This window comes from Eurytemora carolleeae, unplaced genomic scaffold (assembly GCF_000591075.1).
Source record: "Eurytemora carolleeae unplaced genomic scaffold, Eaff_2.0 scaffold2061, whole genome shotgun sequence".
In the NCBI taxonomy this organism is placed as follows: domain Eukaryota; kingdom Metazoa; phylum Arthropoda; class Copepoda; order Calanoida; family Temoridae; genus Eurytemora; species Eurytemora carolleeae.
The window spans coordinates 1-23,881 of NW_019397947.1; the positions used below are offsets into that span (position 1 = coordinate 1).

Sequence of the window (23,881 nt, forward strand, 5' to 3'; positions counted from 1 at the left end):
TAAGATTTTTTGTGTACTTTGAGTATTGATATGTGTTTATGTTTAGATATCTACGAGAAGTGTTTTACAACACTTTACCACACGAAAGCACATTGAGGAAGTGGCGTGAAAAATTTGATGCCTCCCGGCCCAGGATTTACAGAGCAAATATAAGTTTAAAAAATTACATTGGAACTAATTAGTTGCTGAGATAGCGGAATCCAAGATCCAAGATGCAAAGATGAAAGAGAAATTATTTTGTGCCAGACAGATATTAAACCGAATCTGTCTCAAAACTGTGTCTAATCTGAATGACAGAACACCCTGACATCTTTAAGAAGGCTGATCATGGAGAACTACATAAATATTCCTTGCTTAGAGAAACTGCACTACTGTACACAGTCCTACGGTTGAAACATCTTGCCAAGAAGAAGAACTTTGATTCAAAAAAGTCAAAAATTAGAAAAAAGTTAAACAAACTTGTTCTTTTTGCCAACCAATAAGTTTGTTCATGGTGATCGTTATTTTGTTTAATAGATTTTTTAATACATTTCTTTATGAAACCATGTAAATTTTATTCATGAGAGAACAAAAAAATTAAAAAGAGTGACGTCCTTATTTGTTTTGTTGTGAGACAACATATGAGAACTTTTGAATCAACACAATAAGTTAAAACCTTCCTCTCAGATCTCTGATTTAAATTTAAACTGCAAAATTACTCATATATCTTGTGTGAATTTTCGAGATTTGTTTGAAAAAGATTGTATTTAAGACAGATTTGAACTTATTTCGCCAATTCAAAAGTGTTCACCTTTAACAGTGAAAGTGATGTATCTTGCTGGGAACCATGCTTTTTTAGTCCAAAAAATACAATTTAAATTCTTTCAACTTATACTATGAGATTTAACATATATTTACTAATTGACTTTTAGACAAAATAATTATTTTGGCATATGTCGAAAAACCAATATAAGGTTAAGAAATTTAAAATAAAATACATCAACAACATTTTTAGCATACAAGTTAGGGCCGAACCGGGGGGGACCGCGCCCCCATGTGCCCCCCTCTTGTAGGATGAAATGGAGGGAGGACTCGCACGCTTGGCTGCGTTAATAATTCTCAGTATTCTCGAACCCGTTTTTATATCAAAAGAGCCATTTTGGATGTTTTGCGTCATGTTTTTCATATTGCTAAATATGCTAAATATTTTTTGAATATTTGAACTTTGCACAAGGAGTTAGAAAAACGACTTGACAAATGTACATTAATTGGTTTCTGCATTTATATTCATGCTTAAAAAGACGTCTACAAAAATCCCCCTCTTCATTAAATGTACATGTTAACTTTTATGTTCAATTATAAGGGTTCTGTACAATTCCCTGTACAAACTGTCCATCAGCATTCCATACTCTACCCTTTCTCCGATCCGTAAACATGAAGACGTCGACGCTTCCCCTACTTTGGAGCGCATCCAGAGTATCTACCCTTAATAAACATACTTGGTTTAATCACAAGAATTTAAAAACCTGATTATAAAGTTATGAACTAGAGTGAACTGAACCCTAATCGTTCAACATACAATATCTCCCTCCTTCTGGACAGTCTTCTAGGAATTCAGAATTAACCGTTCTTTTTATTAAAATTGAACAAAAATAGTTAATTTTATTTTGGTAATGAATCTCTTTAAAAAAAATAAAAGTCCCTTTTTGATGCTGATTTTTGCCTATTATATTAAACTATTTTCGTCTAAATTCTTCTCAAATTAAAGTTCTTTTATTTTGTAAAACCTTTTATGATGATCATAAACCTAATCTACAATTCTTCTCTGGATTATGTTTTTTATCCCATTACTCTTCTTTCTAACTTAAAAAGGTTATTTTTTATCAGTTTATCAGAAAATTTGGGAAATTGTTTTGAACTTTTGAAATCGATTTCCGTCCAAGCTCTCTTTCATGTTAGATACACGTATTGAGAGATATTTTTTCAATTTATCTTTCTAAGTAATAAATTATAATTTTAGTTCAGTGTTGATATATATCTGTACTTGTAGATCTCACCCGTAATCCAACTCCTAATTTGATATTGCCCAAACAGGTGGCTGATTGTTGTCTACCTGCCAGCTTATTTAGCTGGACTGTACACTTACACTATGTTTACCAATAAATGACAGAAGGATTTTCTAACTTACAATATAATAATCAAATATGCACTTCGCTCCCGGCGTATTTACCGTCCTATACATTTAAAAGGATTAGCGTGCAAACGAATTTCTCCGGAATTTTTCTTTGGAAATTCTTGAGAAATTCTCAGAATTTTTCACCAATTTTACAGATTTTTGGGGGAACTTAATAAGAGAAATTTCAGAAATTACTAAATATTTTTCTGGAATTTTTTCCAAGAAATTATTACGAATTTCTCAGGACTGTGAAATTCTCAGGACTTCATCACCAATTTGACGGATTTTTAAAGTTCCGTTCTTCTCCAGTAGGTGTCTTCCCTTTTTTAAATATTTTATTCTTTTCATCCTTGTTGATAAACGTTAGAACCATCTTAAAAGAATTCTTGTTTTAAAAGTGATAAAAAATTTCATTTGTTTTTGACAAATTCATTTCTCTGAAAATACAAAATACAAGAAAACTTCAGTGAGATCAAAAACAACTATAACATGCTGACTTGGTTATACTTCTAAAATATAGATAGATGTTAAGATGTTCACTACTATTGGGTCTAAGAATGAAACGTCCATGGTCAGTGAATTTACTCAGGAATATGCTGAGAATATTTCAAGATATTTCTAAGGAATTCTTGTAGAAAATCTTGGGAAAAATTCCAAGGAAATTCCTAGGAATTGTTTCTGAACAACTTTTCTCGGGGAATTCCCTTGAATTTCCCCAAATTTGGTCGACATATTTTCCGGTTATTCTCCAGAGTTGGTAACAAGATATTCCCCGGGATTGGTCACATGAAGTTCCTTGGAATGGGTTACGTGAAATTCCTCGGATAATTCCTGGAAATTTCCGCGGATTTTCTGCAAAATTGTTAGAGATTAGAAAATCAGAATGTGTGGCAAAGACTCAATTCCCTTGCAGAAAAATTCGCAAAGAAGGTGGTTGCTCTTTGGCCTGTACACATTTTGTAATTATACTCCAGGATTCATTTCCAGGATGCTTATCCAGAATACTTATCCAGGATACTTATCCAGGATACTTATCCAGGACACTTATCCAGAATACTTATCCAGGATACATTTCCAGGATGCTTATCCAGAATACTTATCCAGGATACTTATCCAGTGGCCGAATTTAAAGAATTTGAGCGGCGGTTGAAATTTAAACCGCGGCTTAAATATGGTTGGTTCCACTTAAAATTGTATCAAATGTTTCAAGATTTAAACCGGCGCTTAATTTAAACCGGGTTTTGGCGGATTTAAACCGCGGCTCAAATTCTTTAAATTCCATCTCAGGATACTTATCCAGGATACTTAACCAGGATACTTATCCAGAATGCTTATCCAGAATACTTATCCAGAATACTTATCCAGAATGCTTTCCCAGAATACTCATCTGTTGTTTGTTAGCGTTTTTTCGTGTTTTATAATTCAAATCTTTTGAATAATGACTGAAAAATAAATGTTATTCTGAATTTATATCAAGAGGGTTATGATAACAACCTACGGCCAGAATTTGGAGGTAAGCTTATAAAGTAATTATTATCTTTTTCAAGTTTCTAACTTTAGGCTTTTTAAATTGGTCCCATAATATCGAACTCAAAAGTTTGAAACAGAAAGAAAACCACGACCAGCCTAGCTTACGTAAACAATATAAATGAAGTAAGACATCATGGTAAAGTTTGAATTATTATTATTGTATGATTTGAATTTCTGTTGTAAAAAGAATGTGCTTGTATGTTTATAAATTAATCTGCATACATAAAGGAATTGAGTCATTGCCACACAGATTATTTTATCTAACAAAAATTCATAGCTTTAAATATCTAAGGTCTACATGTACAACATTGGGTTGCAAAGATAGAGGGATAAGAAAATAAAAGTTTGTGGCAAAGACTCATTTATTTTTAAAGTATTTCAACATAAAGTGATAACCAGATAACTCTAAAATAGGAAGACGACTTTCGGACTCAAGTTATGTTTTTTAATAGTCCGGCCAAAGAGCATTGGACACATCAGTGGTGTAGTGAAAACAGACCCATTTCATTTAATTAGCGATTTAATAAGTGTCTAGTAACACTTTTGCTCTGTAACATCGTCAAATGATTCTCATTTCAGAGTTTTCTGGTTACCCCTGTACAGGGTGTCCCAATAAACATTGGAATTCAGTGACGACTTTTTTATCGTCTTCGTTCCGTGCAGCATTTTTTCATGAACACAATTATTGCAGTATTCCAGCTTAGACATCTAATATCGAAAACGCCATGGTCTTGAGATTTTCAAAATTTGGGTCTACCATTTTTGTATCTTAAAAATTGATAAAGATGTTGCGAAATTTGTACAACTTTCAATTTATTTAATAAATCAAAATTGTCTTAATATTTAATATTTTTGTCAATTTTTAAGTTACAAGAAAGATAGACCACTTTAGAAAAAGCTCGTCAGACGTACAGCCTCCATTTTTACTTTCTTTGTCATGCATTAAATATCAGAAATCAAAGACGACTTTCAAGTCGTCTCTCAATTCCCATGTTTATTGGGACACATTGTAGCAAAATTTAAATAAAACTGATAGAATAAACCAGAAGTGTTCTTGAATTCACAGAATCTAAAAAAAAACCCTAAAATATAGACGTAAACTATGCATTGAGGCCCAAAACAATAATTAAAAAGAAATATTTATTTAAAGGGCCTCCCACTACAATAGAAGTGAATATGCAGGTTCGGAGCATGGGTCCTATCTCTGAACTTGATATGGTAATCTATATATAACATATATACTTTGCTTGTTTGTCCGTCTGGGTGTTTTGTTTGCATCCAATAAACGTCAAAACGACTGAACCGATCGGGTTCAAATTTTGTGTGTGACCTTACATGACCCCAGGGAAGGTTTATGAATGATCAAAATTTCAAAAATTTGCCTCCAACAAAGTTTGCGATTTCCATTAAATTAAAAAAAATCCACGAATTTTTTTTTTTATCCGCCAACATTTTTTTTGGTTTTGTTTTACAGACAAAATTGTCACAATTGAAATAGAAGCCTAGTATCTTATAATTGACAGGATCATTTTTCTCGTGTCTTTTCATTTTAAAAGGATGTATCTTTTTCTAGTCAACATGGCTCTCTAAACAAAATACGAGTCTACACAACCTACACATCAAATACGAGTTTTAAATACCATTTTCAGTGATTGTATTTTTTTTTTTTTTTATTTTCAGTCCTACTCTTAGAATTACTATTTTTAAGTCCTACTCTATAGATTCCTATTTTCAGTCCTACTGTATGGAATCCTATTTTCAGTCCTACTCTATATATTCCTATTTTCAGTCTTACTCTATATATTCCTATTTTCAGTCCTACTCTTAGAATTACTATTTTTAAGTCCTACTCTATAGATTCCTATTTCAGTCCTACTGTATGGAATCCTATTTTCAGTCCTACTCTATACATTCCTATTTTCAGTCTTACTCTATATATTCCTATTTTCAGTCCAACTCTTAGAATTACTATTTTTAAGTCCTACTCTATAGATTCCTATTTTCAGTCCTACTGTATGGAATCCTATTTTCAGTCCTACTCTATACATTCCTATTTTCAGTCCTAATCTATATTTTCCTTTTTTCAGTCCTATTCTATGGATTTCTATTTTCAGTCCTACACTACATATTTCCTATTTTCAGTCCTACTCTATATATTCCTATTTTCAGTCTTACTCTATATATTCCTATTTTCAGTCCTACTCTTAGAATTACTATTTTTAGTCCTACTCTAACGATGACTATTTTCAGTCCTACTCTATATATTCCTATTTTCAGTCCTACTCTATTGATTCCTATTTTAAGTCCTACTCTGTATTTTCCTATTTTTAGTCCTATTCTATGGATTCCAGTTTTCAGTCCTACTCTACATATATCGTATTTTCAGTCCTACTCTATGGAATCCTATTTTCAGTCCTACTCTATACATTCCTATTTTCAGTCCTAATCTATATTTTCCTTTTTTCAGTCCTATTCTATGGATTTCTATTTTCAGTCCTACACTACATATTTCCTATTTTCAGTCCTACTCTATATATTCCTATTTTCAGTCCTACTCTACATATTTCCTATTTTCAGTCTTACTCTATATATTCCTATTTTCAGTCCTATTCTATGGATTCCTATTTTCAGTCCTACTCTATGGATTCCTATTTTCAGTCCTACTCTATATATTCTTATTTTCAGTCCTACTCTACATATTTCCTATTTTCAGTCCTATTCTATGGATTCCTATTTTCGGCAGACTTGGATTGACCGACGCCTCTCCTTTACTGGGTTTCAGGTAAAACATTGTATGTTTCTGAATTCAATTGAGAGGATTATTTTAAAATATAATGTGTTTTTCTTATTCTTAAAAAACTTTATCATTTCCAAAAATTTACGAAAAATATTCTTACTAAAATTTCTATCTTTCTTTTTATATGCCCTTGCTGGCTTTGCTTTTCAACATTACATTATTTTATCTCATCTAATTCCCTTGGGTGATTTAAAAATTGTGGATTTTCTACACATTTTTCTTAGATTCAAACTTTTTGCTACATATTTTCTAAATGGAAAAAGGAAGATATGCATGGTCTAGGATGCAATCTCGATCTTATTTAAAACATGAAACGATTTACTGCTTTTATTTAGGCCTCAAATCCATCCTCATTCATATTCCACTTTTATAAGATAAACTTAATTCTATTTAGGGTGCGTTGGCTCTCTCCAATGAAATGCTCCAAAAGGAAGGATAAAATTAAGTAAAAAACTAGATTTCATAAAAGATGAGAATTTAAAAACAACTAAGGAACTCTAGAAATATCTAGGTCAATGTAAAAGTTTAAGTAATCTATTTTCGCTAATCGTACGTTGTATTGTATACATACAGTGATAACCAGAAAACTCTGAAATAAATAGACGACTTCGAGACTCAAGCTATGACTTTAAATAGTCCAATAAGCACGAAACACATCAATTGTGCGGTGTAAACAGAGACATTTCACTTATTAGGGATTTAATAAGAGTCAAATAAAACTATTTGCTATGTAATGCTAAAAAACATCTACACTTAAGTATTGCTATAAAGTCGTCTTCCTATTCCAGAGTTTTCTGGTTATCACTGTACTAAAATTTCAAATGAAAATAACGGGAGATTAGTGCAAAGCAGAAGGAAACCAAGAAATAGAGGCATTTAAAGCCTCAGTGATCATTAGAACAATCTTCTTCACATATTAGAGCTGCGGTATTTTTATTTTTGTGTGTACAATTTAATTAAAAACATTTTTGTTTCCCCATCGGTAACATGGAATAAATGGTATATGAATCTTAATTTAACTGTTTCTGTATAGAGATGATCGTTTTATGCCGAGCGTAGGATGATTTTTGAGATTCAACGGGTAATGCCGATAACTTCCGAAAGTTTAGAATATTATTGTAAATCATTATCCTTCTATCATGCTCAGATTTGGAAACCTGATACATTTGTGTACAACGGGATAAAAGCATATGTACATACAATCACGAAACCAAACAGGTAAATAAATTAAATTTCCCACGCCCCCCCCCTTCACATTTTTTTTGCTTCTTTATCCTACCCTGAAACTTTGTTGTAAATTTTCTATCTTTTAATGTAGATAAAAGAAAATTAAGAGGAATGACTGTTGTTATTATACATGGTAATATTATGATTGGTCTTCATTAAGTTTTAAGAAAATAGACAAGGGCGTATACAGGGGGGGGGCATGGGGGGCAGTGCCCCCCCCTAGACTTGTAAAGGGGGGGGGCGTAGCCCCCCCCTAGAATTCTGCAAGCCTTTCACACTTTTCAAATCTTAACTGAAGAGTGAAGAACACAAAAAAAAATAAGTTTGCTTTTCATGATTATTATAAAAAATCAAAATTTTAAAATATATATAATTACAGTGCAGTGCTCATGCTGTAACCAAGTTAACCTAACCAACCTAACCTAATTTTAACTTTTACGTTCACAGAGTACACAGAGTTTAGTTGGGTTCAGAGAACACACAGTCTGCATACATTTGTACAGCTCACACACTTTACATTATATGCTAGTCTTGTTTAGTAGTGATGTGAGTCTGTTAAAAGTTGCCGTTGTGACTGGTATCTGTGAATTGCTGATTAATAATTATCATGAATCAAATACTGTTATTTATAAGCCTTGAGTTATCATTCATTCTTAGATTGCAGCAATTGTACTCCTACTTTTTTTCACAACAGAAACTTTTACAAGTCATAATTATTTTCTGGACCTTTGTACTTCTTTTCATCTCATAGAATTTAAGTTTAAGTTAAGTTTTTATTTTCAAAAATGTCTTTTACTATCTCTAGTTTAAATACTAAATATACCTATAAAAGTATAATAAAATGTCGATTTTTTAGAAACAATGCTTAGAAGGTAATTATTTGGACTGTATGTGTGCCTTTTAAGTATCTTATATTTATGCCTGATATCCAAGAAGCCAAGTGTTATGAATTTACAGTTCGAATTTTGCCCCCCCCCTAGGAGCTCCTAGGGGGGGGCAAAAAAATTTTTTGCGCTTCGCGCAAATCTTGCCCCCCCCAACATTTATTTCTGTATACGCCCTTGAAAATAGAGTCAGCTTTTTTAATTGATATATTGGAAGAGAAATAATGGCTACAGTGAGAACAGATTCTCGAACCGAACCCCCCCCCCCCCCATCTAATTTTAACATCTTTCCATTTTTGCTTTAGGTCGTCAAATCGTAATAAATAAAACATTTTTATCAGGTTTGTGAGATTATTCGCTGATGGTAGAGTTCTTTATTCTCAAAGACTAACAATTAGGTAAAATATATCAAGGGTGATTTTCTTTACAGTTAACCAATCATTCATAGGACATACATGTTTAAATCATTTATTGAACAAAGATATAATTCTAATAGATTAATTGATTCAGAGCTACCAGTAACAATGATTTTACAATTGATTTATCTTGTGCTGCTTATTGATTGATATCAATTGTTGATCTAGTGCTGTACATGTTTATTTGATTTTACAATTGATTTATCTTGTGCTGCTTATCAATTATTCAATTTCTGATCTAGTGCTGTAGGTGTTCGATTAATTTTACAATTAATTTATCTTATGCTGCATATCAATCAATCAATTGTTGATCTAGTACTATAACTGTTCGATTGATTTTACAATTGATTTATCTTGTGCAGCTTATTGATTATTCAATTGTCAATCTAGTGCTTAACATGTTTATTTGATATTACGATTGATTTATCTGGCGCTGCATTGACTACTAAATTGTTGATCTAGAGTGCTTAACATATTTAATTGATTTTACTATTAATTTATCTTGTGCTGCTTATTGATTGATATTAATTGTTGATCTAGTGCTATACATGTTTGATTGATTTTAAAATTGATTTATCTTGTGCTGCTTATTGATTGATATCAATTGTTGATCTAGTGCTATACATGTTTGATTGATTTTACAATTGATTAATCTTGTGCTGCTTATCAATTATTCAATTTCTGATCTAGTGCTGTAGATGTTCGATTGATTTTACAATTAATTTATCTTATGCTGCATATCAATTAATCAATTGTTGATCTAGTACTCTAAATGTTCGATTGATTTTATTATCTTGTGCTGCTTATTGATTAATCATTGATCAAGTGCTAAATGTTTGATTTATTGGTTGACTTAAATAGTGCTACATGTTTGATTGGTTTATTAAATGATTGAATTAGTGCTACATGTTTGATTAATTGATTGATTGATCTAGTGCTAAATAATTGATTGATTATTCAATTGTTGATTTACCCAGATACTACATATTTTATTATTTGATTATTTAATCTAGTAATACATGTTTTATTGATTAATTGATTGATCTAGTACTAAATAATTGATTGATTATTCAATTGTTGATTTATCCAGTGTTACATATTTTATTAATTGATCAAAAGCTACATATCTGATGAATTGATTGATTGATATAAGGCTCCATATTTAATAAATTGATCGATTTATCTGGTGCTACTTATTAGATTATTTGATTGAATACTCATTCTTATGCTACAAATTTAATTATTTGATTGACTAATCTTGTGCTACATATTTGATTATTTTATTGATTAATGTAGTGCTACAAGTTTAATTTATTGACTGATGAATCTAATGCTACATATCTGATAAATTGATTGATGTTACATAGTTAATCAATTTATTAATTGATCTAGTGCTACATGTTTAATTTATTAATTGATCTAGTGCTACATGTTTAATGGACTTAAAGGATTTTCCAATGGATAAACAGATGTGTCCTCTTCAACTAGGAAGCTGTAAGATTTAAACATTTATTTCTTTTTTAAATTACATTTTTTAATTCATAATTTTACTGAAAATCTTGAACGCTGCAGTCGTTTTTTTTTGCAGTTTTGCATTGTTGAAATATCCAGTTTTCTGTTTTCTGATTTTCACTTTTTTAAACCAAACAAGTTTACTATGTCCAGAAGACATCAATTCATGCATTACAATATGTTAACTGAAATAGACAACTCGGGCCGGGCCTTACTTTCAAGTTCAATTTAAAAATATATATATTTTTTAAAACATGCATTAACATTTTTGAATAAAGATGTTATTTCTGAATATTAACATTTTTATAATTACGCTTAATTATTTTTATAAATCTATAAAACATATTCACAAATATACTGCTAATGACAGATCAGGATTAATGTAATTTTTTGTTAATCATAAACCTTTTTACAAATAAGTATTTTCTTCTTTTTCTCTTTCATATTTCCATCTGACACCGTTTATCTACCCTTCTCTTTCATATTTCCATCTGACACCGTTTATCTACCCCTAAACATTATATTAAAGAGAGTGTTTGCGTCAACTAAAAGGGGGGTTAGGGTGAAACCTTTTCAATATTGTATTATACATTTACCAATATTCAGGATATCAGGTATTTTGCTTTGTTATAAATTCCAAGTAAAGCACAGTAAACAAGATGTTTTTAATAAAATATTTAAAAACTAGATTGTGGCTTGAGGAACATTTTTTCCCAATTATAGTTTTACCTTTCTGTGGCCATTCTCTTGTCAATTTGTTAACCCTGTAAAGGCTGGAAATCAATCTATAGATTGTTGGAGGGGGGAGGGGGGGGGGATGATAATATTTACAGCGCAATTATTCAAGGCCAGCGAATCGAGCAAGAATTAGACCGATAACGTTAATGGTCCTGGTGCTAGGGAGGTTTACAAAAGATCGGGAAAATGTAAAAAAAAAAGTTTGTTTGTTTTTGGACAAACGTTACACATGTTTTTACAATCATTTTTCAATACTTTTCAAAAAATATAATTTCTATATCTGTCGACTAAATAACAAGAAAGTTATGGGCTATTTTAAACATTTTGTTTAATACCATTCAGGCTTTTTACCTATCTGAAGGCTTGTAGCCTAGTCTATCTATAAAAAAATTAGCAAAAAAGAATTCTTGAAATTATTACATATGCTTTAAAAGGCAACAAATTTTAAGGTGATAGTGCCAAAAATGATAGTGCTAGGATAAAACAACTTGAGGGAGGATGGTTTAGGGTTTTGAGGTCTTTCTTTTGTATATTTTGGTTAATACTGAGTTTAGTTACCAAGACAGGTGGTAGCAAGCTTCATATTCTCTCCTCCAATAGTTGTACACTGTACAAGATCTAGATCTAGCATCCCATATACACCTTTACAACAAGTAATAAAATTATAGATAAAACATTTGAAACTAAGAACTAAGCTTCTGGTATAGTGACTGGAGCAATAGTGGGCTGTAGTAGAGATATGTGCTGTGTTTACTTAATTACGAGATATGTACTCAGGATTTTGCCAAATACCGCTTCAAAACTGCAATATATCTAATAAAACAGCTACGCACCTCTGACCCTTTAGTAAAAGTAAATTTAACCTAAAGTCTGACCGCGTCATCTTGTTGAAACGGCTAGTCCTATTGAGTGTCTGCTTTTTTACCCAATGTCCAGGCGATACAGTACAAACCGGAAAGGTTGACCCGGCTCGGAAATTCAAATGTACTACGGCTGCTCGTCACAGCTTTGCAGTTTTAAAATTCTTATGCTCAGGGCTAAATGGGGTATGATTGGGTTTAAAGGATAGACTTAAAAATCACCTTGATCTCAAAAATTAATGCATAATTTTTACATCCGCATATTTGGATAAAACTAATTCGTCCAGTTACATGCGTCACATTTGAATGTTAATCAAATCCCTCTTTTATCTGGATTCATTGTACAATCAAATATTGTTGAGTACAACCACAACCTACACAGATAGAGGAATATGTAGAGATGCAGTATTTCATCGTTACTTAAATTTTGGGAATAATAAGATATTAGCGTACAACCGCTAATTCATCGTAACAACAATACCACAATTGAGAGTGTTTTGAAGATTGAAAATGAAAAAGATCTAGAAATTCGATTTTAAAGTTACAAGCCTGAGAACCCAGTGTTCTCCAAGTTACTCATAGTTACTCAAGCCGTTTACCTGCACTTGAACGATTTTACGGGAAAACAAACTTTTCGATATTAATCCATTCAACTAAGAATCAAAGCTATAAACATTCCTGTGAGTCTCCCAAGGTTCTCCATCAAATTTTGATGCAAATCGGTCCAGGGGTTTTTGAGTTATGATCGGACAAATAAGCAGACAAACAGAGATTGCAGCTTTATAAATATAAATTTTCGTTTTCTGAATGTGAACACCATCGTAATTTCGATTTTTCTAGTGAGTGGCTGTTGGATGTGTCCTAAGAATAGCAATAAATCGACCAAAATTTGTCCAAGACGGGAAAGAAATTTAATTGTAATTCTTAAAAATAGGGAAATGCCAAAGGAATGGAATCTAATTTCCATTAACTCAAATTTTCTAATTTGCTTGTCTTTGCAACCTAATTATAGTAAATCTTTGATATTTAAAACTTAGATTATTTAATCTAACAGAATTCATGATGGTCTCCGACATATTGTTGCAAAAATATACGGATCAGAATCTGAGTTTGTGACAAACTTCTGAACCCAAATAAGTTCAAAAGTTGTATGATCCGAACTATGTAGTTCAAGAATATTGGTCTATAGTCTTTACCGACCGTCTAGTGTACACGGTGTGTGTTTAACCAACGCGTTTTATGCAAAAGAATTAGTCGAGCTGAACCATAGTATACCTGTTTGGGCATTGATGCTCCCTACCGTATCCTAAACATATAAAAATATAATAATATGGAAAGTTTAGAAAGTTTAGGTGCTTCTAAGTTCTTTATATTACTTACCCCATTGACTAAGATTATTATAATCATAGTATCCGCTGTAAGCTTGGTGTTCTCCGTACAGGTGATGATCGTCATAATAATCATGATGATAATTGTTTTTATAATGATGATCCTCATAGTGATAGTTGAACTGTGAACTGTGCTGATGATAATTACCTCCTTTATTATTTATCATGTATTAAAGTATAGAAAAGTAATACTTTATAGCAATAATTAAGTGTATTTGATGTTGATACAAAGCAATAGTTTACTATGACAGTATTAGTCAAGCCACTTATAAAGTGAAATGGGTCTGTTTACAATGCACAATAACTTTGTTTAATGCTCATAGTACTATTTAATGTCGTGACTTGACGCATTGAGTTCAAAGGTCTACTTCCTATTTCAGAGTTAACTAGTTATCACTGTTTAGAAGGATAAAAAAAAACAATTTTTAAAATATTTTGTTAATATCTTTTACAGAATCAATGAAAAAAATTCTAATGCTAAAAAAAAAATTTTATTAGTATAAGATTTATTTCTTTAAAATGTTTAGACTAAAATAAAAAAGTTCAAATCATCAAAATTACCTGAAGGATAGTAGTAAGGATATGGATTAGGATTATGTCCTGCTATCTCTGTAATCTAAAAATTAAATAATTTTAAAATGATCTTACTAAGTACAAAGTAAAAGAAATACTTTATAAAACAATGAAACAATTACGGAAATTTAAACTCCAGATAGACTAATTCCGTAGAGACAAACTAAGCAAAGGATGAGGACAAATTCAGAGCTTGGCTCTCTGTGAGTTTACGAGTTTACTTGAAATTACAATGACAATAATAATTGTAAAGCTTTTAAGCTGATATTGTTATTATTCTTATTTCTAAAATAAAATCATTTAAAATAAAATATAAACTTTTTCATCAAAAAACAGACTTTAACTGCGACCGTCGTAAGCCGTTTAAGACTCGTTAAACAGCGCTGACCAATCAAAGAAAAAACAGAAATGAGTAAAAAAGAAATTGATTCTTTAGTCTTTACCACAAACTAAAATTCCTAGCAACGTTATCAATATGATAAGAACCTGTGATATTATTTGATCTAATATAATTTATAGTTTAACATTGTTGGTTACAAAAATATAGTGATTAGAAAAAAGAAATTTGTAGCAACAATTCAATCATATCTCACCTTCAAAGAAAGAAACAACAAAGCAAAACATGGTAGAACCATTTTAACCCTACACCACTGCTTTCCTTTTCCCTACTGAGGCAGCTACTTATTCTATTCTTTATAACGTTTCACGCCCTCTATTATCTAGATCAAGAATCTAATTTGAAATCCTTTTGTTTTTAAACTATTGTCAGTCTGCAGTTCAGTGTTTAGTGTATACACAGAATATGGAAACTTTATTTCTATTGATTCCAAACCAGTATTTAAGAAAATGATCAAGAGTAAAATCATCTCAATAATCCCATAGTATGTAAAATGTAATATTTAGAGGCGGTTACAGGGAGGGGGGGGGGCTATGGTGGCTACCCCCCCCCCCTTGTAGAAGTACCCCCCTCACTGTAGCCTCAAAAATGGTTAAGGTCCAGTATACGCCACTGGTAAAATTACATAGGTTAAACTTCGCAAGTTTAAAAATTTTCTCTGAAAAAGTAATTCATTAATTTCTGCTAATTTAGAATATCTTTTCTAGAAATTATTAGATATCATGGTCATTTTTTAATAATTTTTTATTAAATTATCATGTTAAATTCCAAATATATCATTGTCTCGCCCTATTTCCATAGTTTAGTTGCATCTTAAAACTGCAGTTGCACTTCTGATGCAATTTCTTCTTTGTGTATAAAGTTAAAGAAACACCGCCCAAATCTTTTATTTATATAATTCATGTATTTAAATTCATTTTATCTCGTATTTAATCCGGGAATCCAAAACAAAACGTATTTAAAGGGAATGTTCACCACAATTTAGTAAAGGGTATTCAATGGCGAAGACTTAATACATTATTATTATTCTTAAAAAGGAGGGTTTAGAATTCAATATCAAACAATTAGTTCAAAAATAATTAAAAGGATGAACAGTGAAGGCGCCAGAGAGAAAAATTGCAGAAAGTGATGTTTTTTTTATTTTTGACAAATATTAACATTTGACACATAACTCGTTCTCCAGTTTTCAATGACTTCTTTTCAAAAAGTAGCAACAGTATTTTAAAATTTTGAACTTTTAACTCCCCCCCCCCCCCGCCATTTTAGGGTTAACATCAATTGACAATATTTTTCATTATTATAGTTGGATACGGAATAGAGGATATTAAATACGAATGGTCAAAAGGTAATTATTAATTAGTATTAATTAGGAGGGGAAATGTGTTCCATTTTGTAATTTTTACGGGGCTTATTGTGTTTTTAATCATTTTCCATAATGTTTAGAGAACGGTGTTAACATAGCAGCGGATATGAAACTTTCTCAGGTATAGCAAATCTTTTTAAATTAAAAGAATTCGAGAGATTACTTTTGTTTCATCTCTGTTAAACACTTGGGTATGATTGATTTTACCCAACAAATTGATTGTGTGTTAAAAATAACCTTTGAGCAATACAATTTGTTTTATTATTTTTTTTTAGTTTGATCTGATCTCCACTTTGACTGGGAATTCAACAACTAAACTAAATGATGGTAAACTATATCTGTATTTTGTCAAAAGTGTCATCGAGAAGCGCAAATGTGGTATTTTTAACGTAGGGGGGGGGGGGGCAACATTTTAGATCGGTGTTTTATTTGGTCGGATTATAATTTTCTGAGACTTGAATCTTAACATTTTGTTATACCCTTCTTTAACAACAACTTAGTTTTCACCATTTGGCGCTTTGAATTTTTATCCTTTATAAATAACAAATATTTGAATATAGAGTTATAACAGGATATATTTAGGTTTACATTCGACATTGCTTGTTCACTTTCATCTGCACAGACATATGGGAGATTTTGTTATTCAGGTCAGTTCTAATCAAGGTCAAGGTCAAGAAGAGTGAAAAGAAATGGTTTATTTTTTCTAGGGCAAATTCATGAAAAAGAATTGTGGTAAACTTTAGATCGTTTTTAAACAAATCCCAACCCTACTCTCTAGCACTAGAATTATATCATTTTCTTCTCAATATATTTCGCCAAAAACTTTGGCATCATCAGGAGTTTGTCCTATTAAATAACAGATATAAGCAAAAAATAAAAATAAANCCCCCCAGCAGGAATAGGGTTAATCCGTGAAACAAAACAAGAAAAAAGCTGACTTGTATTTTAACAATCTCTTGTTTACCAAGAAAAGATATGTTGTGACTTTTGTTTTCTCGATTCTTTAGTAATATTCAAGCCAAATCAACTTCATCAGTGAGGCTATAATGATTAACATTAATGATTGAGCTTTTTAAAGGGATTAACAATACAAGTTTCAACCATTGAATGTATTTTGGTAAAGTTTTGAAGGGATACTTGTAAAGAGTAGAAAATAAACAATGTCTTCTTTCAAATTGGAAATTTGAGAACAATATATTTAGTTATCATTTTAGATTTTACTTAAACAATATCCAAGCTTTGGTTTATTTAATGAATCGAAAAATTGCATTTTAATGCAAAATAGAAAACCTAACTTAATTTTCCCCATTCGACGTTTTTTTTTTATTAATATTATTCTAAATAAGATATGTTAATATACATAAAAACTTTGATAGTTTTTGCTTTTATTTCTCCTAAAAGCTGAGTGATAACTTTGGTTTTAACTACATAATTTTTTTGACTTTCCTGTTGGAACATTTCTTGGATGAGTTTAGCCATTAACCTGGATTTAAAAATATAAATGATCAAAGTTTTTTGAATTTAGGTTTATGGACCGTGCATTCTTCTAGTTGTTATATCTTGGGTTTCATTTTGGTTAAACAGAGAAGCAACTTCAGATAGGATATCCTTAGGTTAGTACACAGGATACAAGATAGGTGATACATGATACAGAGTATTAGATATAGGATACACAATACACAATTTAGAGTACACAGGTTACAGGATATCCTTAGGTTAGTACACAGGATACAAGATAGGTGATACATGATACAGAGTATTAGATATAGGATACACAATACACAATTTAAAGGACACAGGATATTAGATATAGGATACAGAATAAGAGGGTCATACTAGAAAAAAGCTACACTCATAGAACGCTACTTAGATAAAACGCTACTGCATAAAATAATACACTTATAAAACGCTACCAGATATAATACGCTAGTAAAGAAAAAAACGCTACTCTATTAAAATATAATAATATTAGGTTTGAAATTTAGATTGGATGATAAATTGTATTTTTTTTTATCATTATTATTGTGTTTTTTGAGGTAGCGTTTAATGAGTGTAGCGTTTCCTGGGTACACCAATTAGAGTACAGGATACAATATACAGATACAGAATATTGGAAACAGGACACAGAACATTGAATGCAGGATACAGAATAAGAGATACGGGATACAGAAAAATAAATACGTAGGATACAGAACACAGGATAAGATATCCCTGGGTACAGAATAAGAAATACAGGATACAGGATCGATAAGATATACAGGGTACAGAATACAGAATACAGTATAAGAAATACAGGATACAGAATAAGAAAAAAATGAGTTCTCTAGGTATAACTACGGTATTAACGATGACATTTCTTGGCCTTGAAGCCAGGAAGGATCTACCCAAGGTTCCTTATCCTACTGCTTTAGGGACAAAATTCAATAAAAACGTTTTTTAAATTTAGAAATATTTTTGAAAGAAAAAGAAAGGGTTTAAAGACGTTTTCCCAATTACCTCATTATCAGTTCTCTGTTATGTTATTTTAACTCCTTCCCCCCCCCCTCATCCTCCAGGGAAGAACCCATATCTCAAAATCCTACTAATCAATCTCCACCTAACCTTCTTCACAATATCAATCCTGCTTTTTTTATTTCCCTATTTATTCTTTATTTATAACATATTCCGGATGCAGGGTCGGCAGGTTAGTTTTTCTAAAACAGACTTTTTTCTTTTTCCTTAATTTGTTTCAATTTCTTTACTTTTCCTAAATTTTAGCCTTTTTTCCTCTTTTTAGTGCTTTTTTATTTTTTAAATTTTTCAACTTTAATTTTTCTAATAAAAGAAAAATGAGCATTAACTATACCCTTATAGATTGCTGTTTTTTTTGGTTGGTTGTTTATTTATTTTTTTTTTTGGGGGGGGGAGAGGTTTTTCCATGAAAGAGGTAGCAATAAAAGTTATTTTCAATTAAACAGTTCTAATCGAATTGAAATTTTTCTTTTAGATTATTTTGTTTTCATTTCATTTTTGTACATATTCTTCACTGTTATTCAGGTATTCATAATTAAAATAAAGATAAAATGCATATCTACTCATGTTAATATTTTTTGTTGTTTGAAAAATAGATATCTATTTGAAAAACATATCTTGTGACTAACTCGTATATTTTGTTTTACCAAAATAGAAGAAAAAAACGTGAATTCTCACTTTTAGAAAGAATTAGATTACTAATAAGATGTGTTTGGTTGACGAAAACCTTAATCAAGTTTTATACCAGCTGTATGAAGTGCCCAGCGTTGCCTGTAGAATTTTTGAAAAAAAATAAAAAATTTGGAATTTTTTTCTATCTTTTAGCCTTGTACTCAAAAAGTTAGCCGTTTGGAGATCTATGGCTAACATAAAATGTACATATATATATGTATAAATATATATATATATATATATATATGTTTATGATCGAAAAACCTTATAAAATATATATTTAATTAAGTTTGGTATTGTTCATCATTTTACAAAATACGGTTCCGGAGAGATTTATTCAGGTAAAGAGAAACTTTAAAAAAACATTTTGTTCATATTTAAAAAAAAATTACTCCCTTTTATGTAAAAACAGAAAGTTTCAGTTTAATCTTAAACGACAAAATATTTTTGGAAAATCATGAAATAAAGAAGAAAAATGCCAAAAAAATTAAGCAAAATATTACAAATTACACAGTTTTGAAAAGACCTTTATTTCAGATATGTATAAATATTTCTAAATAAGTGTTTCTGCAAAATAAAAATTCAGAAAGAAACTATAAGTTTTTGCCACAAACTCTGATTTTCTAACCCCTATATCATTGTGACCCGATGTCGTAGATCTTAGATATTTCGAACTATGAAATCTGTTTGATCAAATAGTTGTAGTTTGAAATATCACAGGTTTACACCATCGGGTTACAAAGATATAGGGATTAGAACATTTGAAATTGTGGCTACAACTCAGTTCCTTTACCCAGCAATTATAGATTAATTTAAACTTGTAGATGAATTTGATTTGGTCGAGAATACAGCGTTTATGCAAGAATTGGTATAGTATAGTTTATGTTACACGTCAAACTAAAGTAATTAATTGAATTCTTAAAAGTTTTCTAAAAGAGGTATGGGAAAGAACAAACATGTTTTAAATTTCTAGTATACAACGGAAAAATACTTGTTCGACTGATTCTTGAGAGTAAAATCAAAGATAGAGGAGCTACAATGTCACAAAGTTGTACCGCGTAGATTATACCTGCTCTTCGGTCTAATTTGCAGTGAGTAATGTATAGTAAAGAAAAAGTCGTTGTTTAAAAATATTTGATTTAAGTGCAAAAATATAAATTGAAGCTAAGTCATAATGATTTTATAGCCATATGGCCATTTGGCCAGTTTATGGCGGGCCATAAATTAAATAGACTTTATTCTGTCTTATTTATTCAATACAAAATTTATCTTTTTTCATTTACAAAATATTGATGACATTAATAAAGTGAGTAACATGCATAAAAAGTCAATATTCTTTAACAAGAATTTGTCCAAAGCATTTAAGCTTAAATTTTTATGTAGACAACTCTAGAGGAGAACAACTCCGCACATCAGAATAAACATCTAGAAAACATACTGAGGTTAATAAATTCTTATTTTAAATGTGATAAATGTGATCACCGACTATTATTTGTGTAAAGAACGTAATTTCATTTAAACCTTAGTAGAAATCTATAAAGATTTGTCTTATAAGAAATATGATTTATTATTTTTGTTTCTCCTTCTGGAAAATTGATTATTTTACTTTGCGGTTCTCAATAAAAGTGACTTTTAGATTCATGTTTGCAGAGAAAGAAAAGAAAATTAAGAGAATTTATAACTTTTTTGTTTTTTTTTTGTAAAGATTCTTTTTCATTTGTAAAATATTTCTTACACTTTGTTCATAAATTCGAAGAAAATGTTCTATATTTCGAAGAAAATATTCTTTATTTCGAAGAAAATATTTTATATATTTCGAAGAAAATGTTCTATATTTCGAAGAAAATGTTCTATATTTCGAAGAAAATATTCTATATTTCGAAGAAAATGTTCTATATTTCGAAGAAAATATTCTATATTTCGAAGAAAATGTTCTATATTTTGAAGAAAATGTTAAGATTTCATTTTACAGTGTACCAGATACAAAGGGAAACTTTAAACAAGAACAACCGAGAAGAAAGATACGAAAGAATTGTGATTACAAAAGGTACAGAATACTTTAAATATTGAACCCACCTGAGTTGGGAATATTGAACCCAGCTGAGTTGGGAATATTGAACCCAGCTGAGTTGGGAATATAGAACCCACCTGAGTTGGGAATATTGAACCCACCTGAGTTGGGAATATTGAACCCACCTGAGTTGGGAATATTGAACCCACCTGAGTTGGGAATATTGAACCCACCTGAGTTGGGAATATTGAACCCACCTGAGTTAGGAATAATATTGAACCCACCTGAGTTGGGAATATTGAACCCACCTGAGTTGGGAATATTGAACCCACCTGAGTTGGGAATATTGAACCCAGCTGAGTTGGGAATATTGAACCCACCTGAGTTGGGAATATTGAACCCACCTGATTTGGGAATTCCTGAGAAGACCGAGATACTCTTATTAATTCTTCTGATACAACAGTAAACTAGGGGTCCTGGATAATAAATCAGCGAGGGAGATTTACAACGCTACCCTTGAAACCTTTATCTAATAAAGTGGAAGATAACCTCGTTCTTCTGAAACGAAAAAAATATATCCGTTTTTTTCTTCAGAATCAGAAAGTCACTTTGTCAGAGAAACCTTAAAGTAAAGGAAACAGTTTATATAAACAAAATATGGTTATCTAAAGGTTGTACATAAAAAAGGTTTCCACTTACATTCTGAATTCTAGAGGTCTTCATATTGGGAAATACAATCTTGTGATTTCATTTTTACTTAGTATATGTAATTAAAATGATTAAGACGTTGCACTTTTGGACATTGCAGCTGCCAGCTATCTGAACGGTAGACATTACATAGACTCTATCAACCTTCTAAACTCTACAAAGGTTCTTATTTTGTGTCCATCTACTTCTTCTCTTTACTGATGTTTCTCTTCAGGGCTGGCAAGGCAGGGATTCTACTGTTCTCTAGTTTGTTTTTTTATAACATCAGCTATTCAAGTTGATTTTAAGGTTTCATTCCTGGGGTTCAGTTACTGATGAAAGGTACAGCTGATCCATACATTTGAAGATACTTAGCAGAGATTATTATCCTTTTTTTGCTGTAAACATATATATAAACTTTTTTAGTTTTATATTTATGATGAGGATTGTTGACACTTAATCACTTAATTAGGATTTTAATTTTTTGAATTGGGTCTGAAATATCTGAAATAAGCATCCTTCCACTGCACTCCCTTTCACAACCTGGCAATCTGTTTTTGGCTGAAAAAATGTTTTTTAAATCTTTGGTCAATGCAAACTTTTTCCTTATTTGTATGTCTATGATTTAGAAAATGTTCAGCCTAATATTCGTAGATTTACATTGAATAAAAGAAGAAAAAGGTTTGATCGGACAAAGCTTTCAAGGGTACCGTTGTAAACCGAGAATTACCATCTTTGCTTGGAGGGTCACTTGCATTGAACTTAACATTAACTTTGGGACCCATTTTCACCAGATATGAAATTTTTTTGTATTTACAATTTTAAACTTTCGTTGGTTGGATTTTTTTTTTCAAGTAATAAAATATATTTAAAGTGTTTAAGCTTTTTGCGACGGATTTTGAATAAGAGATCATACATACGTGACTGAAAAAAATCCTAACTCCGACAAAATAACACGTTTTGTGAGGTACTATTTGATCTTTTTTAAAAATCAATGTCCACATTTTTAGAAATAAATTGTTGAAAAGTAAAAATCTGTTTTAGCTGAACATATAGTAAATAAAGAATAATCATCAAGGTGTCATCTGCAAGTTAATCCTCTGAATTCAGTCTCCAAGATTGATCGTATATCGAGGTAATCAAGTTTATAAAATACAGGTTTACCCACAAAGGATAAGACTGTAAAGATGACTTAAAGGGAGTGTTTGCGAAAAATGAAAGGGGGTATAGGCTTAATGCGATAAAAAAGCGCTTTTGATCGCTACTAATCTTACTTCTATCTGTTGCGTCTATAAGGAGAAAATTGTTAAAAACGACTTACACCGAAGAACGCAGCGTCCAGACTAATTCGGAAAGCTAGATGCAACATTTAACTCGGATCGTAAACAAATCAATTTAATTCCAAACAAATCATTTAGATATTACTAACAGTAGTCATCGATTATTTTTCGACGCATTCGTAAGTAGTTGATCAAAAGCGCTTTTTTATCACATTAAGCCTATACCCCCTTCATTTTTCGAGAACACTCCCTTTAAGATTATTCAAATATGACAATCCCAAGTTTGAATTCAGTCTTCTGAATTGAATGTGGTCTCTAAACATGCCTTATTTAATTTTAATTTGGCAAAGAAAGAAAAAAGTTTATAGTTGCAGAGATCGAATCATTAAAATAAGTAAATAGAAAGTATAAATTCCGTAAAGGAGTGTGAGTTAAGAATGTGTTAAATATTTACTTTTTAAATATTTTTTGTTATATAAAACATTACCTAGTCTTCTAATCTTATTGTTCAGGGGAATGTTTCCAATAAGTTACTGCCTTATGAATATATTCTACTGGAAAATATATTTAGAAATGTAAAATTTAGATGAAAAAATAAATGTTATATAATTCCAATTCAGAGAGAGCTGAAATTGTTATGCAGTGGTAGGCGATTATAAAAATACAATGAAGGCGAAATAATTTTGATTCATGTCAGGCTGTTTAATAGCTTCTCTTTGATTGAAAAAATCTTGTAAACAATCAAAAATTAAATAAAAAAGTCGTTTTCAGTGCATTAATTTTATCGCCTACCACTGTATGATATATCTTTACGTACATATATTTATGCTCGCTCTTTTTTTAATCTGTCTTCGTTGCCGGTTATTTAAATTTGCTGATA

At 30.8% G+C, this 23,881-nt stretch overlaps 2 protein-coding genes across 4 annotated transcripts; one reads left to right on the forward strand and one right to left on the reverse strand.

Moving 5' to 3' along the window:
* Positions 1–3,607: 3,607 nt before the first annotated feature.
* On the forward strand, positions 3,608–23,616 carry LOC111716428 (gamma-aminobutyric acid receptor alpha-like; the record flags this gene model as incomplete). Its single annotated transcript, XM_023491882.1, has 20 exons — positions 3,608–3,668; positions 4,836–4,903; positions 6,399–6,467; positions 6,877–6,912; positions 7,630–7,700; positions 8,935–8,991; positions 10,433–10,503; positions 15,781–15,822; positions 15,921–15,961; positions 16,116–16,167; positions 16,423–16,487; positions 17,366–17,453; positions 18,168–18,251; positions 18,827–18,876; positions 19,313–19,364; positions 19,848–19,891; positions 20,407–20,465; positions 20,996–21,070; positions 22,800–22,856; positions 23,514–23,616. Coding segments are annotated over 20 exons (1,209 nt in total), but the record flags the coding sequence as incomplete, so codon positions are not given.
* On the reverse strand, positions 10,505–14,940 carry LOC111716429 (uncharacterized histidine-rich protein DDB_G0274557). 3 transcript variants are annotated; one of them, XM_023491885.1, is made up of 6 exons: positions 14,674–14,940; positions 14,070–14,123; positions 13,500–13,569; positions 13,395–13,425; positions 11,818–11,901; positions 10,505–11,032 (listed from the first exon to the last, which is right to left on the reverse strand). In XM_023491885.1, exons 1-6 carry the CDS (start codon positions 14,713–14,715, stop codon positions 11,023–11,025), a joined length of 291 nt encoding a protein of 96 aa, XP_023347653.1. In that variant the 5' UTR covers positions 14,716–14,940; the 3' UTR covers positions 10,505–11,022. The 3 variants fall into 3 exon arrangements, with proteins under 3 accessions (XP_023347653.1, XP_023347652.1, XP_023347651.1); XM_023491884.1 differs by having other exon boundaries at positions 13,500–13,636; positions 14,069–14,123; positions 14,674–14,939; XM_023491883.1 differs by having other exon boundaries at positions 13,500–13,658; positions 14,069–14,123; positions 14,674–14,883.
* Positions 23,617–23,881: the final 265 nt, after the last annotated feature.